We start from the raw sequence: 18,366 nt of genomic DNA, 5'->3' as shown, positions 1-18,366 counted from the left end.
CTAATCACCCACCCAGAACTTTCCTTTAATTTTAGACAGTAGAAGGATGGATTTCACTAAAAAAACAAAGAAATCTCACCTGTATGTTTCCTTTTTATGTACAGCAAACGGGTTTAGGGCAGCAGGAGGCGGGGCTTTACTGCTAGAGTGGACTGATTGACGGGTGAAATGACTTGGAAAAAAGTCTGGTTCTATTGACTTACAGTAAAAGTAAAATAGGTTTTTTCCTTCTCCTGTAAAGTTACCATTCTGGAGATAAGATGTTTTGTTCCAACATGGAAAACATGAAATATGATTCCCATCAGCTAGTGCACAGTGACAATCTTCCAAATTCCTGATTTTGGGTCGACTCTGATGAATGCCTTCTAGCGTACTGTTGCAACAATGTTCGCTTGCATCACTGATTTCAGCTGAAAAATAAATAATAAATATATGAGGAAGAAATTTTTGGGGTTTTTTTCAGATCTTTTTCAGAAGCACCAACAACAGCCATGCAAACACTAAAGCTAACAGGGAGGCAGACAGACAGTATAGACCTGATAAATTCTCTAGAGAATGAAAGGAGCAGGTGGTGTGGCTTCCAAAATCCATTAAAACGAGAGAAAGGCTGGGACAGGACCACTAAGAGTGAAGCTGTGCCCCAGCTTTCAGTCTGAAATTTGCCTTTTCAGTTTGCATTCAGCTTTTGTAACAATAGCAATAATTACATTATCATCTGCTGGTGAAAACAGCGCCACTGCGCCAGTCTGCAAGAAAACGAGTACATTGGAAAACTTTTTTTTTTTATTACTTCATTTTTCGTTATCATTATTGCTTCAAATGGCAATAAAAATGAGAGATCCAGACTAGTGAAGGAATACAAAAATATTTCTTTTTTATTTCATGGCAGATCAGAACATAATCAGAGTGACAAAAAATGCAGTTATAGAAAAAATAAAAAGCTCTCATGCATGCTTTTTGCTCTTCTGCAATGCTCGTCCGATGATAACTTAGCCCCCCTCTAACTGACCTTGTGATCTGAGGATGCTGAGTATGAGTAGGCCTTTCCCAGCACTATTCTGTCTCTGAGCAGTTTGAAAAAGGCATAGTAGTTGCTGAAGAGTATGAGCGCTAATGATATTGTCTGGTACCATTTTTCTGAACACATCAGTGAATATAGCTGGTAGAATATCATTGCTCCTTCCAAGATGATGAGGATATTCAATATTCGAAGTGGTTTGTTGAAGAAAAACTGCAAGGGAGAGAGAGGAATGTTGGTCAGTAGGGAAGAAAGACTATTCTGTATACACCAAAAAAGCCTGTATATGAGTCTGTCTAATGCTACAGTCATGTATCCATATCCTTTTTTATTTAGTTTAGGGAAGTTTTACTGCAAAAAAAAGTGGTCTAGATGTAATAATGCTGTAATTGTGCATGCTATAAACACAAAAGAGTCAAACAACATTTCATACATCTTGCTTAGACAGTTTGCCGAGAAACAGGCTCTACAACAGCTGTGTTTTAACAGCTCATAATGGGTCTTGGTGATGTTTAAAAAAATAAATAAACAAAAAACCATGGATGATAAATATAGTACAAAATATCTTTTGCGGTGTCAATGTTCAGTGTTGGCAATGTCCAAAATTGCACAAAGAACACACATTTGTCTTGCAATAAGCTAACATTTCAATCTGAGTGAGTGCAGGAGACACTATATTGCCAAAAGTATCCAGTCACCCATCCAAATCACTGAATTGAGGTGTTCCAATCACTTCCATGGCCACAGGTGTGTAAAGCCGAGCCCCTAGGCCTGCAGACTGCTTCTACAGACATTAGTGAAAGAATGGGTCGCTCTCAGGAGCTCAGTGAATTCCAGCGTGGTACCGTGATCGGACGCCACCTGTGCAACGAGTCCAGTCGTGAAATTTCCTCACTAATAAATATTCCACAGTCAACTGTCAGTGGGATTATAACAAAGTGGAAGCGATTGGGAACGACAGCAACTCAGTTAAGAAGTGGTCGGCCACGTAAAATGACAGAGCGGGGTCAGCGGATGCTGAGGGGCATAGTGCACAGAGGTCACCAACTTTTTACAGAGTCAATCGCTACAGACCTCCAAACTTCATGTGGCCTTCAGATCAGCTCAAGAACAGCGTAGAGAGCTTCATGGAATGGGTTTCCATGGCCGAGCAGCTGCATCCAAGCCTTACATCACCAAGCGCAATGCAAAGCGTGGAATGCAGTGGTGTAAAGCGCCGCCACTGGACTCTAGAGCAGTGGAGACGTGTTCTCTGGAGTGACCAATCACGCTTCTCGCGTAGGGTTGTTTTTCAGGAGTTGTGCTCGGCCCCTTAGTTCCAGTGAAAGGAACTTTCAGCTTCAGCACCAAGAGATTTTGGACAATTTCATGCTCCCAACTTTGTGGGAACAGTTTGGGGACGACCCCTTCCTGTTCCAACATGACTGCGCACCAGTGCACAAAGCAGGTCCATAAAGACACGGATGAGCCAGTTTGGTGTGGAAGAACTTGACTGGCCTGCACAGAGTCCTGACCTCAACCCGATAGAACACCTTTGGGATGGATTAGAGTGGAGACTGTGAACCAGGACTTTTCGTCCAAAATCAGTGTCTGACCTCACAAACGCACTTCTGGAGGAACGGTCAAAAATTCCCATAAACACACTCCTGAACATTGTGGAATGATTTCCCAGAAGAGTTGAAGCTGTTATAGCTGTAAAGGGTAGGCTGACATCATATTAACCCCTATGGATTAAGAATGAGATGCCACTCAAGTTCATATGCGTGTGAAGGCAGACGAGTGAATGCTTTAGGCAATATAGTGTAAATGAAAAAAATGCCTTATACTAATTACATACCAAATGTGTATGGGTGTAGAAGCATCTGCTGGACTATAAAGTAAATATAGAAATTTATCTCTAGGAATGTGTGGGTGGGTACTTACATAGAAACGATAATGTGAGACATCTGAGGGTACTGCTACATTATAGTGGCCCATGGCCTTATACACATTTTTATTGTGTTTGACCAGCACTCCCTGTGGCCACATGTATTCTTCTGTCCATCTGAAAACACAAGGAGAGAAGATGGATCAGCAGTGAAAACCGCAGCGAGTGCAAAAACATTGTAACCTCAAATCCTTTAGACTAAATCAAGGATTTTTAGGGGTAATTTTGATCTTTATGAGGTTATAATTTAATCTTCTACAGGCCATGGCTAAATTACAGATTTTGCTGCTTATTAAAGTGAAAAGAAGTAAACAGAACCTCTGCGGCAAACTCCTTAAAAAACATGAACAATGCACAGTTACATTAGGTTTATGGACTTGATTATCTTAATGAGACACAAAAGTGTAACTGTGGCATGTGCAAAATTTCGACAACTTTTTGATGGTAAAATCTCTGAACTTAATTGGTATGTTGGGCCTTAACCGACACGTTAGGACTGGATAGGCAGGTCAAGAATTGTTATTAAGACTCATCAGCTAATGACAGTTCTAGAGCGTAATAAATGAATCAAGAAATTAAAGCAAAGGAAGGTTTTGCTGAAAGAGTGGTGGTGCGATGTTCTACCGTGCACCATTGCTTGCCCAAACATGATCTGCATAAAAGAGTCATCAGAAGAAAACCTTACTTGCAACCTACTCAAAAAAAGTCTGAAGTGTGCAGAGCAACATCTAGATAAACCAGAGCCACTTTGGTAACAAGTGCTGTGGTGTGATGCAGTAAAAAATGTACATTTTAATCGCCATTTTTTTGGGAGAAAAAAGGAGCATGTGGAAGGATTTATGAAGTTTGGGGGTTGTGTGGCCGCCAGTGGCACAGGAAATATTTCACAGGTTGATGGAAAAACGGATTCCAACACAAAATTAAGCAAATTAACAATACTTGTAAAAACGCTGATGTACAGCCAAGTACACAAGTGTGACTCCAGTACACCTTACTGCCACAAACGAAGACCACGCCCTCTATCTAACCACGAGTGAGACGTACATGTGCTGGAGGACATTGGAGCAGAGCGAAGGGTCCACCTTCTGCCAGCAGCCCAAGTGAGCTGCCGCTTTGTGGAGCAGGTCGCAGTAGCGCGGGGGTAAGAGGTGCCGCATCAGTATGACGGACGTGCTGACTGACACAAGGATGAAGAGTTCACAGGACCAGCGTTTATCCACATACTGAGTGCTCTAGAAAAGCATGGAGACACGGAAGAGGAACCGATAAGAAACATTTTCATAAACATAAACATGCAGACACACAACATGTAAATAGAATAGTAATTAACTATGTAATTAACAATATAGTTACATAATTACACATAAAATGTGTATGAAATGCAAATGTGAATTAAAATAACAGGAATAATGGTCTTAAGGGATCTGGTAGGAATCACTTTTCAGAAATTGGTCACCACACTGTCACTTTAAATATATTTACATAGAACTCAACATCCATACCCAGTCCACTCACCTTGACAAACCAGACAGGTACAAAGGCCACGTAGTAAGCACTAAGCATGGAACTGACCAGCACCTCCTTCATCCTCCAGTTGAAGTCCATCTTCAGGTACTCCACCTCTTTGCGGATGAGGTCGGGGGAAAGGCAACAGGCATGGGTGGGCATGGGCTGGGCACTGTACAGCTGGCTTGTGTGCTGCTTCCATGTCTCCTTCAGCACAGACAAGTAGTCCCTCCCTCCACGCCCCAGAGAGCCACCGTTGCCCCCTACCTCTTTGGAGGCGATGGTGGCGATGGGGGAGAGGGGTCCAGCCCGTCGGAGTTCACAGCTGGGTCTGAAGAAAGGGATGTACATTCCAAACCTGAGGAGACAGAAAGATGCTGTTATACATATTTTAAAGCTATTTTACTCCTCACACCGCAGAGTAAAGATATGCATGTCATTATGTTTAATACAATGTTTGATTGCGAGATCAAATTAATTTGATTTTTGATATTTTACCTGTTAAAATGTACAAATAGTTCTAATTACACATTATATAGCTTGTAGTTGGGCTCAGATGAACTTTTTCCAACACTTGCTGTAATGATATCTAGCAAAATAAATTCTGTAATTTGAGTGACCCAGTATGAATCTGCAGCATGTAGTTTTACGGTCTGACGGTAATAATTGTGGAGTGATTTTAATCCAGTATCAATCTGTAGTGTGTGCAGCTTTTACAGCCTGATAGTAAAAACTATGGAGTGATTTTAATTCAGTTTAAAATATTATGTAGGCATAACATAGTTAATAAAGCATGAATAGAAACAAATCAGAACTAGTCCTGAACAATTTGGTGAAAATACCCAATTATGATTTTTCTGCCTAATTTGCAAAAGCTATTTAATTTGCGATTATTTTCTATAATTTAACACTCAGACCTGTCTTTTTGCCAAGAAGCTCAAAATATCCACTTTTTCTGGCTTGAAGCTTGACCCCTGAACGTAGCGTGCCAGACAGCCAATTAGTTGTTGTTGTGATGTCAAAACACATGGGGGTTTGGTTGCCTGTGATTGGTCTGACTCAGGGCTTCTCTTTTCCAGCAGCTCATAGGAAAACTAAAATCTTTTCTAAAACCATTTTCTTTTTCTTTTCTTAAATGGTAACTGCGGCAGACCAGAGTATGGGTGGAGTATTCACACATATCAAACCAAAGTAAAGAAAAAGTGACTACGCCAAACCGTGGGAAACTTTTCCATTTTACATTTACATTTACGGCATTTCGCAGACGCTCTTATCCAGAGGCTAAAGTAGTGTGAGGAGTCTTGCCCAAGGACTATTATTGGTATAGTGTAGGGTGTTCACCCATGTGGGGCATTGAACCCCAGTCTACAGCATAGAAGGCAGAGGTGTTGCCCACTACGCTATACCAACCTCTGGCTAACTAAGTGTCTGCATCACTATGTCGGCATCACGCCTGGTTACACTGTCTCAAACTGATGTTGTGTAATCAGCCTGCTACTGCAATGTCTTTATCTGTATGTCTCTATTAACATTTATGTTAGTCATAGTTTGCTTCTTGGACTTTAATGACAAACTGATGTTACCAGCTCACTACTGCTGCCTCCACCACAGTTGTGGACCACTAGAGGGTGCTTCATGGTGGTCTGCAACCCACAGCTTGAGAAACCCTGGTCTAACTTATCTACAGGCAGTTAGACAAGCTCTGTGTTATTTGGTTAAATTTCCCCTCTTAAAACTTAAGAAAAATTGCAGCTCTAGCGATTTGAGAATTATGATGTCTTTAATCATGATTTCAATGATTCAATAAAAACAATTCACGTGTCTTGTTTATTGGCCATAGGAGGCAGGGCACTCACGGATAGCAGAGGAAGAGAAGGCTGAGGAATGAGTAGGTTCTGAAGAGGTAAATGAGGGAACGGCATAAACTCCAGCCAGTGAGGGTCAGCACTGCAAACCGAGCAGTTACCAGGAAGATGGAGTGAGGGAAGGACAGCTTCCCACTCTGAGACGCCTACAGAGCGACAGACAGAAAAAGATCATTTAAATATAAAGCATACGTCATTTGTAGTTATGACTTGCTGAGAACTCGTGTTCCGTTGGGCGAACTATGAATATTCCTGCGTTTTCTTTTACCTAATCTCATCTGTAGCATATGGCTGATTTCTACTGGCAATAATTTTAGCATAGTTTCCCTCTACTTAGTCAAAGAACAGAACATCTGTTAACTCTAAACGTTTTTAATAGAAGCCAATGGACAGAGTGAAAAGTGTTAAGTTGTAAATATGTATAATTGTTTATTTCAGCTTTACAGAGGCAAGAATTTGTGGTAGTTTGTTAATAGTCTAGTAAAAAAATTACATTAAAATCAAATCTCAAACAGAGAGTATATTAAAAATGATGGAATATGCCTTCAAATGAACAAGCTGATCACACAAACATACACATCCACTCACAATATTCTAATTGTCACATTATGTAATATCCTGGGTGTCATCACCTCTTTCACTATGGCTGCTATCAGCCGGCGGGCCAGCACAATGATGGTGAACACCAGCATGTTGTAGTCAATCAGGTGGAAGTTCTAGGAAGACAAAATGAGTCACGTTACGACTTGCGCTCTATTTCTGGTGATGTGCAGTGTGAAGTACTTGGGCGTATTATTTAGCTGCCTTAGTGTTTTTCCGGAGACAAAGAAGCATTACTGATGTACAGAAACATGCAAACGGGCATGAAAACATTAAAACATTATTCTCAGCAGGGTTTATGTCCATATTGTCATTTAATATCGTCTAAAACACATTTTTCAAGAGGAAAGAAACAAAACACAACAACAATAAAACACTATTAGGAAACAAAAATTCCAGCATAAGTCAACATACTAAATGTGGAGCTTCTAAACCAATCCAATTCATCAATGCAATCCAAGGGCCTGTTGTCAGCCAATAGACGTGAGTAAGTTGGCATTAGAGATTCGGACTATTTTGATTCTCGAGTATGCACAAGAGGAAAAAATGCCTGAAAATAATGCAGGGTCAGGCTGTAGGGTCACCTTTTTAGCTGACAACTTTGGCACCACATAAAAATACAGCAGCAGGCAGGGGAAAACATTTTATTACTGTAAAACAACCGAGAGACAGGTTTGTTGGGATGAGTTATGGAGGCCGACTCAGCAGATGAGCCTATAGAGCCAACGAGTGTTAGGTTGGCTGCTGATAAGAACTCATCGTGTTCTCCATGAGGTATTTTGACAGTGCATGGCGTATCAACATGTTGGCTTGTCAGAGGAATGCATTTTCACCGTTTCTGGACCGAGCTAACATCAGCTGGATCAGTTCATCTGATTCTCAGCCACGTTCTTAACAATATGTCCTCAGTAACACCCTCATGTTCGGAGTAACAAGGTACGACATAACACGTTTAAGTCCTGTTCAGACAGGAGTAGTTTTAATTGAGGAGGTAGGGTGATGTCATTTTTAGCGGCGTGTCAATCATTTTACAAAATAATAATAAAAAAGATTCCAGCGCATTTACCTTCCATAAAACGAGCCACAGAATAACCACAAGATATACTAATATAAATAAACGCAAAGGAAAAATCCTGTTATGTCCTGTGGAAGGATATAATTAGAGTTCCTTTATTATGGAGGTACTTGAAGAAGCGTGTTTAAGATGTGAAATACAGGGGTGCTGGGGGAGGGGGGGTGCTGGGGGAGGGGGGGTGGGGGGGATCCCCTAATTAACCTGTTGAACCACCTGAAAGTCTTAAAATCAAATTTCTGAGGTGGTCCCTGAAAATAAACTTATACTGTAATGCTGTGCATTAGGAAAAAATAGACAAATTCAAGTACAAATTCAGGGAAAGGTTATTGCTGCAGCACTGCTCTGCCTCAGGGTGCTTTACCATGTAAACATTACAGAAAATGTTTGTTTTCAGGCAGTGATGCTGAATGTCGGCCAACAGCAATGCTAATGACCGTGTATTTATTTAAGACAGCAAGACTGATGTTTTGAGCATAATGGCTAAATTAATCGTTTTAAGTACAGGCGGTGCCACCTCCTCATAGAAAACATTTAGTTGGCCTAGATATTTTCGTGAGAAGAGCGTCAGGAATCTGGTGGGGGTAGAGGTCTGTTCAGGTCTGGCTCCTGCAAAATTTTTCACTCCCAATCATTTGTCCCATCTCCCATCTGCAACCAAAACGTTCTGTCCTGCATAATTCCGTCAACACGAACTGATATCCAATATCAGACACGATTCATTCACCAAGATATTCTGGACAATTTCCAAGCTCCCAACTTTGTGGGAACAGTTTGGGGACGGCCCCGTCACGTTGGAACAGGAATGCACACCAGTGCACAAAACAGGTCCATAAAGACGTGGATGAGCCAGTTTGGTGTGGAAGAACTTGACTGGCCTGCACAGAGTCCTGACCTCAACCCCATAGAACACCTTTGGGATGAATTAGAGTGGAGACTGTGAGCCAGGCCTTCTCGTCCAACATCAGTGTCTGACCTCACAAATGCGCTTCTGGAAGAACGGTCAGAAATTCCCATAAACACTCCTAACCCTTGTGGGAAGCCTTCCCAGAAGGGTTGAAGCTGTTATAGCTGCAAAGGGTGGGCCGACATCATATTAAACCCTATGGATTAAGAATGGGATGTCACTCAAGTTCATATGCGTGAGAAGGCAGACGAGCGAATATTTTAAGCAATATAGTGATCGTTATACTTTCTTTATGCTATTCATTAATTTGCGGGATTTCTCTTCATGTGTGCTTCACCCCGTTCCTGCGTACAGTGGGCTGGTTTCTCACACAACACTGAAAATTAGTCCCACGCCGCAAGCTACTGTAGTGCGGGATTGCAGATCTCTAGGTGGGGGAACCTGCCAACACAACCCAACACCAAACATTTAACAAGCTGTTTTCTCATTACGATAGTCACACCTGACCCTTCAAGACTAAAAGCAAAGCTGAGTGACCCCAACTCACCAGTGATGTGTGGGAGGGGGGGTGTGAGGGCGGATACCACCACACTGTCTTGTAGATGTTGACATAGTGCACAAACAGTGCTACAAGGTGGCAGAAGAAGAGGTGCAGCTCGAACAGGATGTTTCTGTCCACAGACAGTTCAGGGATCTTACAGTGCTTCAGCGGAACCACCGTCTGCGTAGCCAGAGGAGGGCTGGACATTCCAGTTCCCGAACCATTCCTGCAGATCAAGCACAGAAGCCGACGGTTCAGTGAAAAATAAATCAAATGTGAACAGTTCTCCTCTTTTAGATTTGGACCTTATCTGTGAGGCTAACGTAGCTAATAAGTAATGGAAGCTTATGGTCCATCAATTAGCATCACGCAAACTGCATGTCAATCAACACATTTGCCTCAAACTAAGTAGAGATGTTCAGCATTTTTAATAGACCTGATTATGTGGTTTCTGACACACTGTTATCTACAAACATGGACAAAAGGAGGTCACATAGTCTTAAAGCATGAACTGATCCATGCTTTTGTCCATTTGTACAACATAAAATTACTGGTTAGGTCAGGGTCAGTCACGACCAACACTGTGTCTGTGTCACTGTGTGAGTCTATCAATTTCCATCACAAACTAGCAGATGAAAATATCATTTTAGGTCAATCAATTTAGACCAATATTCGTTTAAGTCTAAGCATCGGTTTGTATTTATTTTAACAAAAAAATGTAACTGAATCTCTCCTTTAAAGTAGGAAACACATATGCAAAACAGCAGAAATGCAGTACACTCAAAATGACGATACGCAAAATTATGGTACAAATAATGCTGCCCAACCTTAAATCATGTCACATTACGATTTAAGACTTGTGTACTTTACAAGGCATACTGTAATCGCAGTGCGCAGCAAGTTAAACGCAACATGGTATTTCATCTCAATCGTGCAGCACTGGTAAAATTAAAGAAGTCACAAGCACCAAGTGCAAATACGTTCAAGTGTATTTCACTAAACCAAATAAAGGCACAGGACTATATAATGGCCCTAAACCACATGTGTCAGGCTCCATTCCTCGTGGGCCAAAACGCTGCAGACTACGGCACGGTGCCTCATTAAACACACCTAATTCAGCTCATCAGCGGATTATCAAGGCCTTAATGAACTGAGTTCAGAGCATTCGATGAGTATAGACAATATCCACAGCATTTTGGCTCGGAAGGTCCCCAGTTTGACATGCCTGCCCTAAACTGACCTACAGCTGCAATCGGTATTCAATGAAATTAGATAAATTCAATAAGAAAAATCAAATGATGACAATTTAATGAAACCACCCACATCTACGGAGAGTAGTAGCACCAGCTCTGCACAGCAGACTCAGTTTGCGAGAGTCCATTCTTAACCGCCTGACTGGAGATAAAGCCGACTGTTGACTGTGGTGGACAGTTTGCAAGCCTGCAGACCCCCATTCTTGGTAATAAATAGCTGACAACACCTCCATTACACTTATTACCAATAATGAGAGCGAGCAGGCTAGTGAGCTGCCCAAAGCAGAAGGAAGCATATTCAGAGAAGATCAACAGTTTCATGTGCACACTGGTAGAAAGTGGCTTAAAAACCTTGATTACACTGAACCCAAACTATGGTTATAGAATTGCATTGATAATGATATTAATAATTACAAGATAAATATTTTTAATTCTCACCGAGTCATTAAAATGAAATGTCTTTTCTGACTCAAATCAAATAATTGCATAATAATGTAATAAATAATCTAATAACACTCAAAAAAGAAAATATGCAATAGCTCCAGGCCTAGACTGATTCACTACAAAACCCAGGAGCACAACCACTAATGCTTACATGTAGTAGATGTCAGTAGATGGGTGATGGTAAACTAGATGTTCCCATGCTTATAATGGAGCAGCAATGGAAAGTTCCAGTTCAACTTTCCCAAATTTTGCCCTCGGATGCTGATTTTTTTTTGAATGCTTGTACTTGAAGTTATCCATGTTCATGTACATCAACAAAAACAAAACTCTTAGAAACAACACTGTCTGTGTTTACATGCAAAGATGTTTGACAATCCGACTGAATACATTCCGATTACAAGACTGAGGTGTTTAAATCTCACTCTGCTCAACAATCGGATGAAAATCTTTGTTTCCATGCTCACTACAAGTAATCTGATCCAAAATGACGCGCATGCGTTAAGTACCACTTAGTGTAGACGTTACCATGACAGCGAACATCATCAAGTGAGATGAGCAGCAGTGAGCAATGCTTGTGTGTTTCATTGCCTTAAAATGACGTCAGACTCAGGAAAAAGTCCTTCACACGTCCTAATTAAAGAAGGCTGAGAGGAAGACGTCGTGTCCTGAGATACACAAGCTGGATGTCCGTCCCACCGCCATCTTTTAAAGCTCACAGCAGAGCATGAACTTCGTTTCCTCTGCAGACCAGTTTCTGCTCCACCGTGTTGAGCGGTATAAACTCTCACTATGATGTGATGCACATGCAGAACGGACTTAAACTTTCCGATAGGGAATGTAATCGGATACAGGTGTTTACACAGATATTATTCTTCTATTTAATGGATTATTTACAGGATTATTTACAATCGGATAGAAATTGTATTCTGAATGGCCTCAATCAGACTAGACTATTCCAACTGAAGTGAATACGGACGTATTCTATTCCGATTGAGCTATTAGTCGGATTATTTAAAGATTATTAGACTGCATGTAAACGCGGTTAGTGTGTGTTTAAAACACTTTGAAGACAAAATAACAGCAAACACCATCAGGCAGAAATGTCAATGATGCCATCACCATGGCAACGTTTACATGGCTTCATGCCACTGTGTACTGCTGCCAGGTGCAGCATGGTGGGTTTTTTTCCAGCCCTAAAGTGTAAACGCAGTATAAGACACAAACACACACATCTCACCTGGTTCGAGACCTCACGCCAGTTACAGGTGAGCTGGTGGAGTGGTTCCCATTGTTGACGGATCCCGTTTCACCGCCCAGCGGGGAACGACAGTACGTCGTTCTGTTTGCTCCTCTTCGTCCTCCTGCCATTCCACTTCTCCTCTTGCCGTCTACCAGTGAGATCTTCCTTCTCAGCTGCTGACCTGCACCGAGACAAACATCATCATCAGCTGGTTAAAGATCAGCCTGTGGTACTCTGATCAACACTTCTTTCATAGTTGGATCACAGGAGAGCCTCAAATCATCAAAACACCCTTAGAAACTCATGAGGAACTTCTGGCTTTGTTCAGGATGTTCACACTCAAATTACTGTGATTTATTAAAGGGCTGACTTGCACATTAGTCCTTTGTTGTAACAGTACTGCACAAGGCAATAATGTGATTATGATTAACAAAACAATGTACTGCGCAGCACCAATTTCAACCATTTCAAGTTTCTTAAGTACTGGAAGGCTTCATTTCTGCTTCTGTGATATTCCTGCTCAAATACACCGGATTTCATTTCAATTAATTACTAGAAAATCACTGAAATTTGTTTTCACTGCTGGGTTGTAAAAGCACCCAATAAATTCTTCACAAACATCTAACTATGTGAACATTTCTCCTTGGTGTATACATCTAGATTTCTGGGGGACCTAAAGCTAATAGTGCGCTAATGATAAACAAACTAAATACTGCAAAGCCCTAATTCCAACCATCCTTCCAGTAATCTTTTTTTTTTCTTCAATATTACATTTGTTAATTAAGAGATTATTGGCTATATGGAAACATTTCAATTAGGACTGTACCATCAAAACTGGGAACATTGGAATCTGCCCAGTGCTTTGAATCTCAACACTGGAATCTGCAGAGTGACTGGCAAATTCTTTACTGTGTTTTTTGGCTGATCTGTGCTACAGTTTTACGAGGTAAATAAGGCGAGGCAGGTGAGTGCACTCGCACTGTATCTGAACGCTGCTGCTACACCTGAACCAAAAAAACTGTAGCATAATTACACAAGACTCATTGTGTTAAATATAGCCAGTTACGTCTTACTAATAAACGCTGCCCTTTATTTGAGCCATGCTATTTCAACAAGTAAATGACTTTGGACTTTAAAATGCCAGTTTGGCTCATTTAAAAGTAAACAACATTTATTTATATTGCACCTATGTAAAACATCGGCATCAGACATGGCCATAAAAACCCATCATCGGTCCTCCTTAATTTTAATATTATTATTTCGCCAAACTCCCAATGTTATAGTCACTGTTGAGAGCAGCTCTAGAAATGAGACTGATAAATAAACAATAATTTGCTGAAAAAAATCTTATTCAGCTGCATCATGTCTGTAAAATGAATCTATGAGTCCTCTTTAATACCTACACCAATCAGGCGTAACATTCTCACCACCTTATTTCTACACTCATTGTCCATTTGATCAGCTCCACTTACTGTATAGCTGCACTCTGTAGTTCTACAGTTACAGACTGTAGTCCATCTGTTTCTCTGATACTCTGTTACCCTGTTCTTCAGTGGTCAGGACCCCCATGGACCCTCACAGAGCAGGTACTATTTGGGTGGTGGATCGTTCTCAGTACTGCAGTAACACTGACGTGGTGGTGGTGTGTTGGTGTGTGTTGTGCTGGTCTGAGTGGATCAGACACAGCAGTGCTGCTGGATCTTTAAACACCTCAGTGCCACTGCTGGACTGAGAATAGTCCACCAGCCAGCAGCGTCCTGTGGGCAGCGTCCTGTGGGCAGCGTCCTGTGGGCAGCGTCCTGTGGGCAGAGTCCTGTGGGCAGAGTCCTGTGGGCAGAGTCCTGTGGGCAGAGTCCTGTGGGCAGAGTCCTGTGACCACTGATGAAGGACTAGAGGATGACCAACACAAACTGTGCAGCAGCAGATCAGAAACAAGTCTCTGACTTGACACCTAGAAGCTGGACTGCCAAGGTAGGGGTTCCTAATAGAGTGGACAGTGAGTGGACACAGTGTTTAAAAACTCCAGCAGCACTGCTGTGTCTGATCCACTCAGACCAGCACAACACACACTAACACACCATCAGTGTTACTGCAGTGCTGAGAATGATCCGCCACCCAAATAGTACCTGCTATGTGAGGGTCCATGGGGGTCCTGACCACTGAAGAACAGGGTAACAGAGTATCAGAGAAACAGATGGACTACAGTCTGTAACTGTAGAACTACAAAGTGCAGCTATACAGTAAGTGGAGCTGATAAAATGGACAGTGAGCGTAGAAACAAGGAGGTGGACATGATGTTAGGCCTGATCGGTGTAGATGGATTTCACTGTGAAACACTCTGTCTACTGATAAAAGTATCAGCAACAATGAGGTGTTACTAATCGGTTATCGTATCAGCCCAGAAATCCCATATTGCCGAACCTTTACTCTAAACACTGCTGTAGTTACTAGCATTAGGCCTTAAGATGAATGTTGAAGTAAGTTATACAGCGAAATAATGGGTATAAGGAATGTATACAAAGGCCGATCTCAACATCAGTCATCAAAAGACTATTTTGCAAGTCCCAGACGCTTATTTAGAGTTTAAAACTTCCCTAATCACACTCTGACATATGGTTTTTGTTACTGGTAAATGGCTAAGAACGTAATTTCTTAATAGACTCTGATTAAAAATGGTGAAAAGTATCATCGCACCCTCCATAAGCAAGCCTCCCCGTAGGTTCAGCATGACAACTCCAGCATCCCTTTCCGAATTTAGACCTTTAATTCTTTACTAAAGAATTAATCAAGCTGTATTCTGGTCTGACGGGAGCTTCTCGAGAACCTTTAATTTAGAAACTTAACTGTCACATGCTGAGATGATCACAGGTTTGGGACGTCCCAATGACAAAGCAAAGCCTTTGAAATAAGAGTGCTCTGGAAAACATGAGCGGCTGTCAAAGACTGTTTTAAGCAGCATCAACGAACAGAGGCTGCACCATGACCTGCTTTAAAGGGGAAGTGCACCTATTTTTAAAACTTTCTGCATAATTAAACCACTAACAAAACTCATACAGAGTTATACCAAGTCATGACCACGACTTAGTAAGGTGTGGGAACTAGATCATGCCTTTCTAAGTAACGGCCACATGTTAGGATCTCATTCCCAAGCTTTGCCAAGTCATTATCTTTATTTATAGAGGATGTCACCAGCATGGCTGTGTGCATATAAAGCATTGATTATTATTAAATAGTGGAAAATCGGGGGAGGGGGGGGGGGGGGGTTGCAATGCCCTGCAGGTACACCTCCACCACAAATGGACATAAAATTAGGCATTATTAGGCCAAAATCCTCTCCAAACTATCATCAGTGTCACAAGCATAATGCAGCATATTAGTGACTATTTAAAGTAATAACTTTCCATGTCTGGTTCCCATCACCTCTGTGAACAAGTCTGACTCAGCACGTTTCTCTGGAATAGAGCATTTAACACCAAACCACTCTGAATGAAGTTGTTTAGATTAATTAGATTAGATTAAGTGACCCTTAATAGTCTCACAACGGGGAAATTTCACATCCGCATATAACCCAATCATGAAGTGAAACACCACATACACACTAGTGAACACACACACACACTCTAGGGGGCAGTGAGCACACTTCCCCAGAGGGGTGGGGCAGCCCAATCCGCAGCGCTCGGGGAGCAGTTGGGGGTTAGGTGTCTTGCTCAAGGACACCTCAGTCATGTGCTGTCAGCTCTGGGGATCAAAACGGCAACCTTCCGGTCACGAGGCTGGTTCCCTGACCTCCAGCCCATAACTGCCCCACCTTACATCTTGATTTAATCACTGATTTTTTTTAATGGGTGGAACTGGCCTTCCAGTTAATAATCTGGAATATAATAATTCTTCATTTGCTGTCTGAGGGGCATGCCTGACTACAAAACAAACCCAAAAACTATTCCAACACATTCAGTAAGAGGTTAAGATGGCCTGCACTCGCTCACCTCTCCAAATGCTCACACCCTCAAAGATTAACGCCCACACACACACACACACACACACACACACACACACAGATCTCCTTACTTAATGAGAGATTTAGCCAAATAGAGCCATTCATCACACATTTGAATAAACAGCATGAATCAGCTATGCTTGGATTTCACCTGCTCTTTGCATACAAGGGATGTTTTTAGTGATGCTTTGCATTCATGCTTATGCTTTTTCCTTTCCAGCTTTAAAATTAAGCCTTTTTTGAAGGGGAACTGCAAGCTACGAATGAAATACATTATTATTATTATTACACTGTTATTACCATTATTTTTATTAGTCACTACACATAGTGATCAGTAGCCATGGTCGCTAATTGTTCTTTAAATGAGAGCAACAAAGCAAATTTATATTTTCACGAGGCTGAAGAAGTCAGCTTCCTATTCGCCAGCTTCTCTTTCGAATCTTCCCGTTCCACCTTAAATGGTGCAGCGGCAACGCTCTAGCGCCTGGAAACAGAAAGTAGCTGCTGCACCATTTAAGGTGGAACGGAAAATCGATGGCGAAGAGAAAGCGTCGTTACATTTTTGGACGTAGACGTCGTGAATGTGTTATTTCAGTGGTTTCTGCTGCCACATGCGGGCTGCTCATCACAGCCAGCAGCGAGCCAAGGCGCTGTTGTTATGGTTAGCCTGGTTAGCGAGCTGAGCTAAGCTAAGCTAAGCTAACTAGCCAGTGCACACTTCTTGTTCGTTGTTTTCGAGGCTGAATGCACAACTTGAGCGCCGCACTGCATGTTTTATGGATCATAAATGGCACGTAGGCACACAAAACGCCTGATATTATTCATTAAACTGAGCCGAGAGGGTTTTGGTCCTGAAAGCATGCAGTAAACACAGAAAGACTGAGGCCTAAAGTAGACGCGACTGCGCTAGAGTCAGGTTTAAATCAGCACAAGCTTACCAGCGCTCAGAGGGAGGGTTTAGTCCCGATATAAGCGTCTGATAAACACGACAGGATCGCTCCCACCTGTTCTAATGAGGAGTTAATGACAGCTGAACGTCCGAGCGCCGCATTCTCCGCTCATTCTGCTGCTCGGGATGCTGAACACGGGGGCGCGGACGGAGCGCGTGCACGAGGTAGGCGGGGCTCCTTAAAGGGACACCCCGGCCGAAATGAAAACATTCAAGGAGCAGTACAGCTGTTGAATTGACTTGAACTCAGAACCGTCAGGCAGCTGTGCTTGCACACAGGGGAATTGAACCCATGTGTGCAGTGAAACACACACTAGCGAACACACACACACTAGGGGGCAGTGAGTGCGCTTGCCCGGAGCGGTGGGCAGCCCCTATCCACAGCACCCGGGGAGCAGCTGGGGGTTAGGTGTCTTGCTCAAGGACACCTCAGTCACGCACCGTTAGCCAAGAGGATCACAGGGCTTGCTCTCCAACATCCAGCCCCCAACTGTTGTAATCATGCCCACTCGCCTTCCGCTGTGGAGCCTCAGTAGTTCTAAATCAGAGATGTGTGTGGCCGAAAGACCAGCAAAACCACCTTTGGTTGATGTATCTTGAAGGTGGGAGGAAAACTACAGGACCAGTGTGTAATGTTTAGTGGCATCTAGCAGTGAGGCTGCAGATTGCAATCAACTCCCCCACCCCTCCCTTTACAAGAGTGTAGCAGAACCTGTCTGAACTCACGGTGGCCGTCAGGCGAGTGGTACACTAAATTACTTGACCAGCAGGAAACAGGTAACTTCGGTGTGACACTTAAAACGTTTGTCCCTTGTCAGCAATTTCCATCTGGGAAAGGACACAGTAATGTTTGTCCTTGTTTTCTGCCGTCACCTGTCACAATTTCGTTTTTCTTCAAGTTTTTCACTTCTTTGGCAACTGGGATTCACCCGCACTTGATTTTTCATGTGCTAAATAATAAGTATGATATCTAGTACAAAGTGGTTAGCCAGCACTGGCAGCAAGTACTGATTCTTCTTCTGTCTACATCTTCCAACTGGTGCTATA

At 42.3% G+C, this 18,366-nt stretch overlaps 1 protein-coding gene across 2 annotated transcripts; it reads right to left on the bottom strand.

The window, feature by feature from the left end:
* Positions 1 to 849: 849 nt before the first annotated feature.
* On the bottom strand, positions 850 to 17,468 carry tmem39b (transmembrane protein 39B). Of its 2 annotated transcripts, none has more exons than XM_017718215.2 (9): positions 17,375 to 17,468; positions 12,371 to 12,554; positions 9,443 to 9,662; positions 6,949 to 7,032; positions 6,308 to 6,462; positions 4,461 to 4,809; positions 3,990 to 4,177; positions 2,942 to 3,062; positions 850 to 1,231 (listed from the first exon to the last, which is right to left on the bottom strand). In XM_017718215.2, the coding sequence occupies exons 2-9, from the start codon at positions 12,499 to 12,501 to the stop codon at positions 1,001 to 1,003; spliced, it is 1,479 nt and encodes a 492-aa protein (XP_017573704.1). In that variant the 5' UTR covers positions 12,502 to 12,554; positions 17,375 to 17,468; the 3' UTR covers positions 850 to 1,000. The 2 variants fall into 2 exon arrangements, with proteins under 2 accessions (XP_017573704.1, XP_017573703.1); XM_017718214.2 differs by having other exon boundaries at positions 17,309 to 17,462.
* Between the last annotated feature and the right edge of the window lie 898 nt (positions 17,469 to 18,366).

This window comes from Pygocentrus nattereri, chromosome 5 (assembly GCF_015220715.1).
Source record: "Pygocentrus nattereri isolate fPygNat1 chromosome 5, fPygNat1.pri, whole genome shotgun sequence".
NCBI lineage: Eukaryota > Metazoa > Chordata > Actinopteri > Characiformes > Serrasalmidae > Pygocentrus > Pygocentrus nattereri.
Note: the sequence above shows the minus strand (reverse complement) of the source record. Positions and strands in the feature narration are given on the sequence as shown.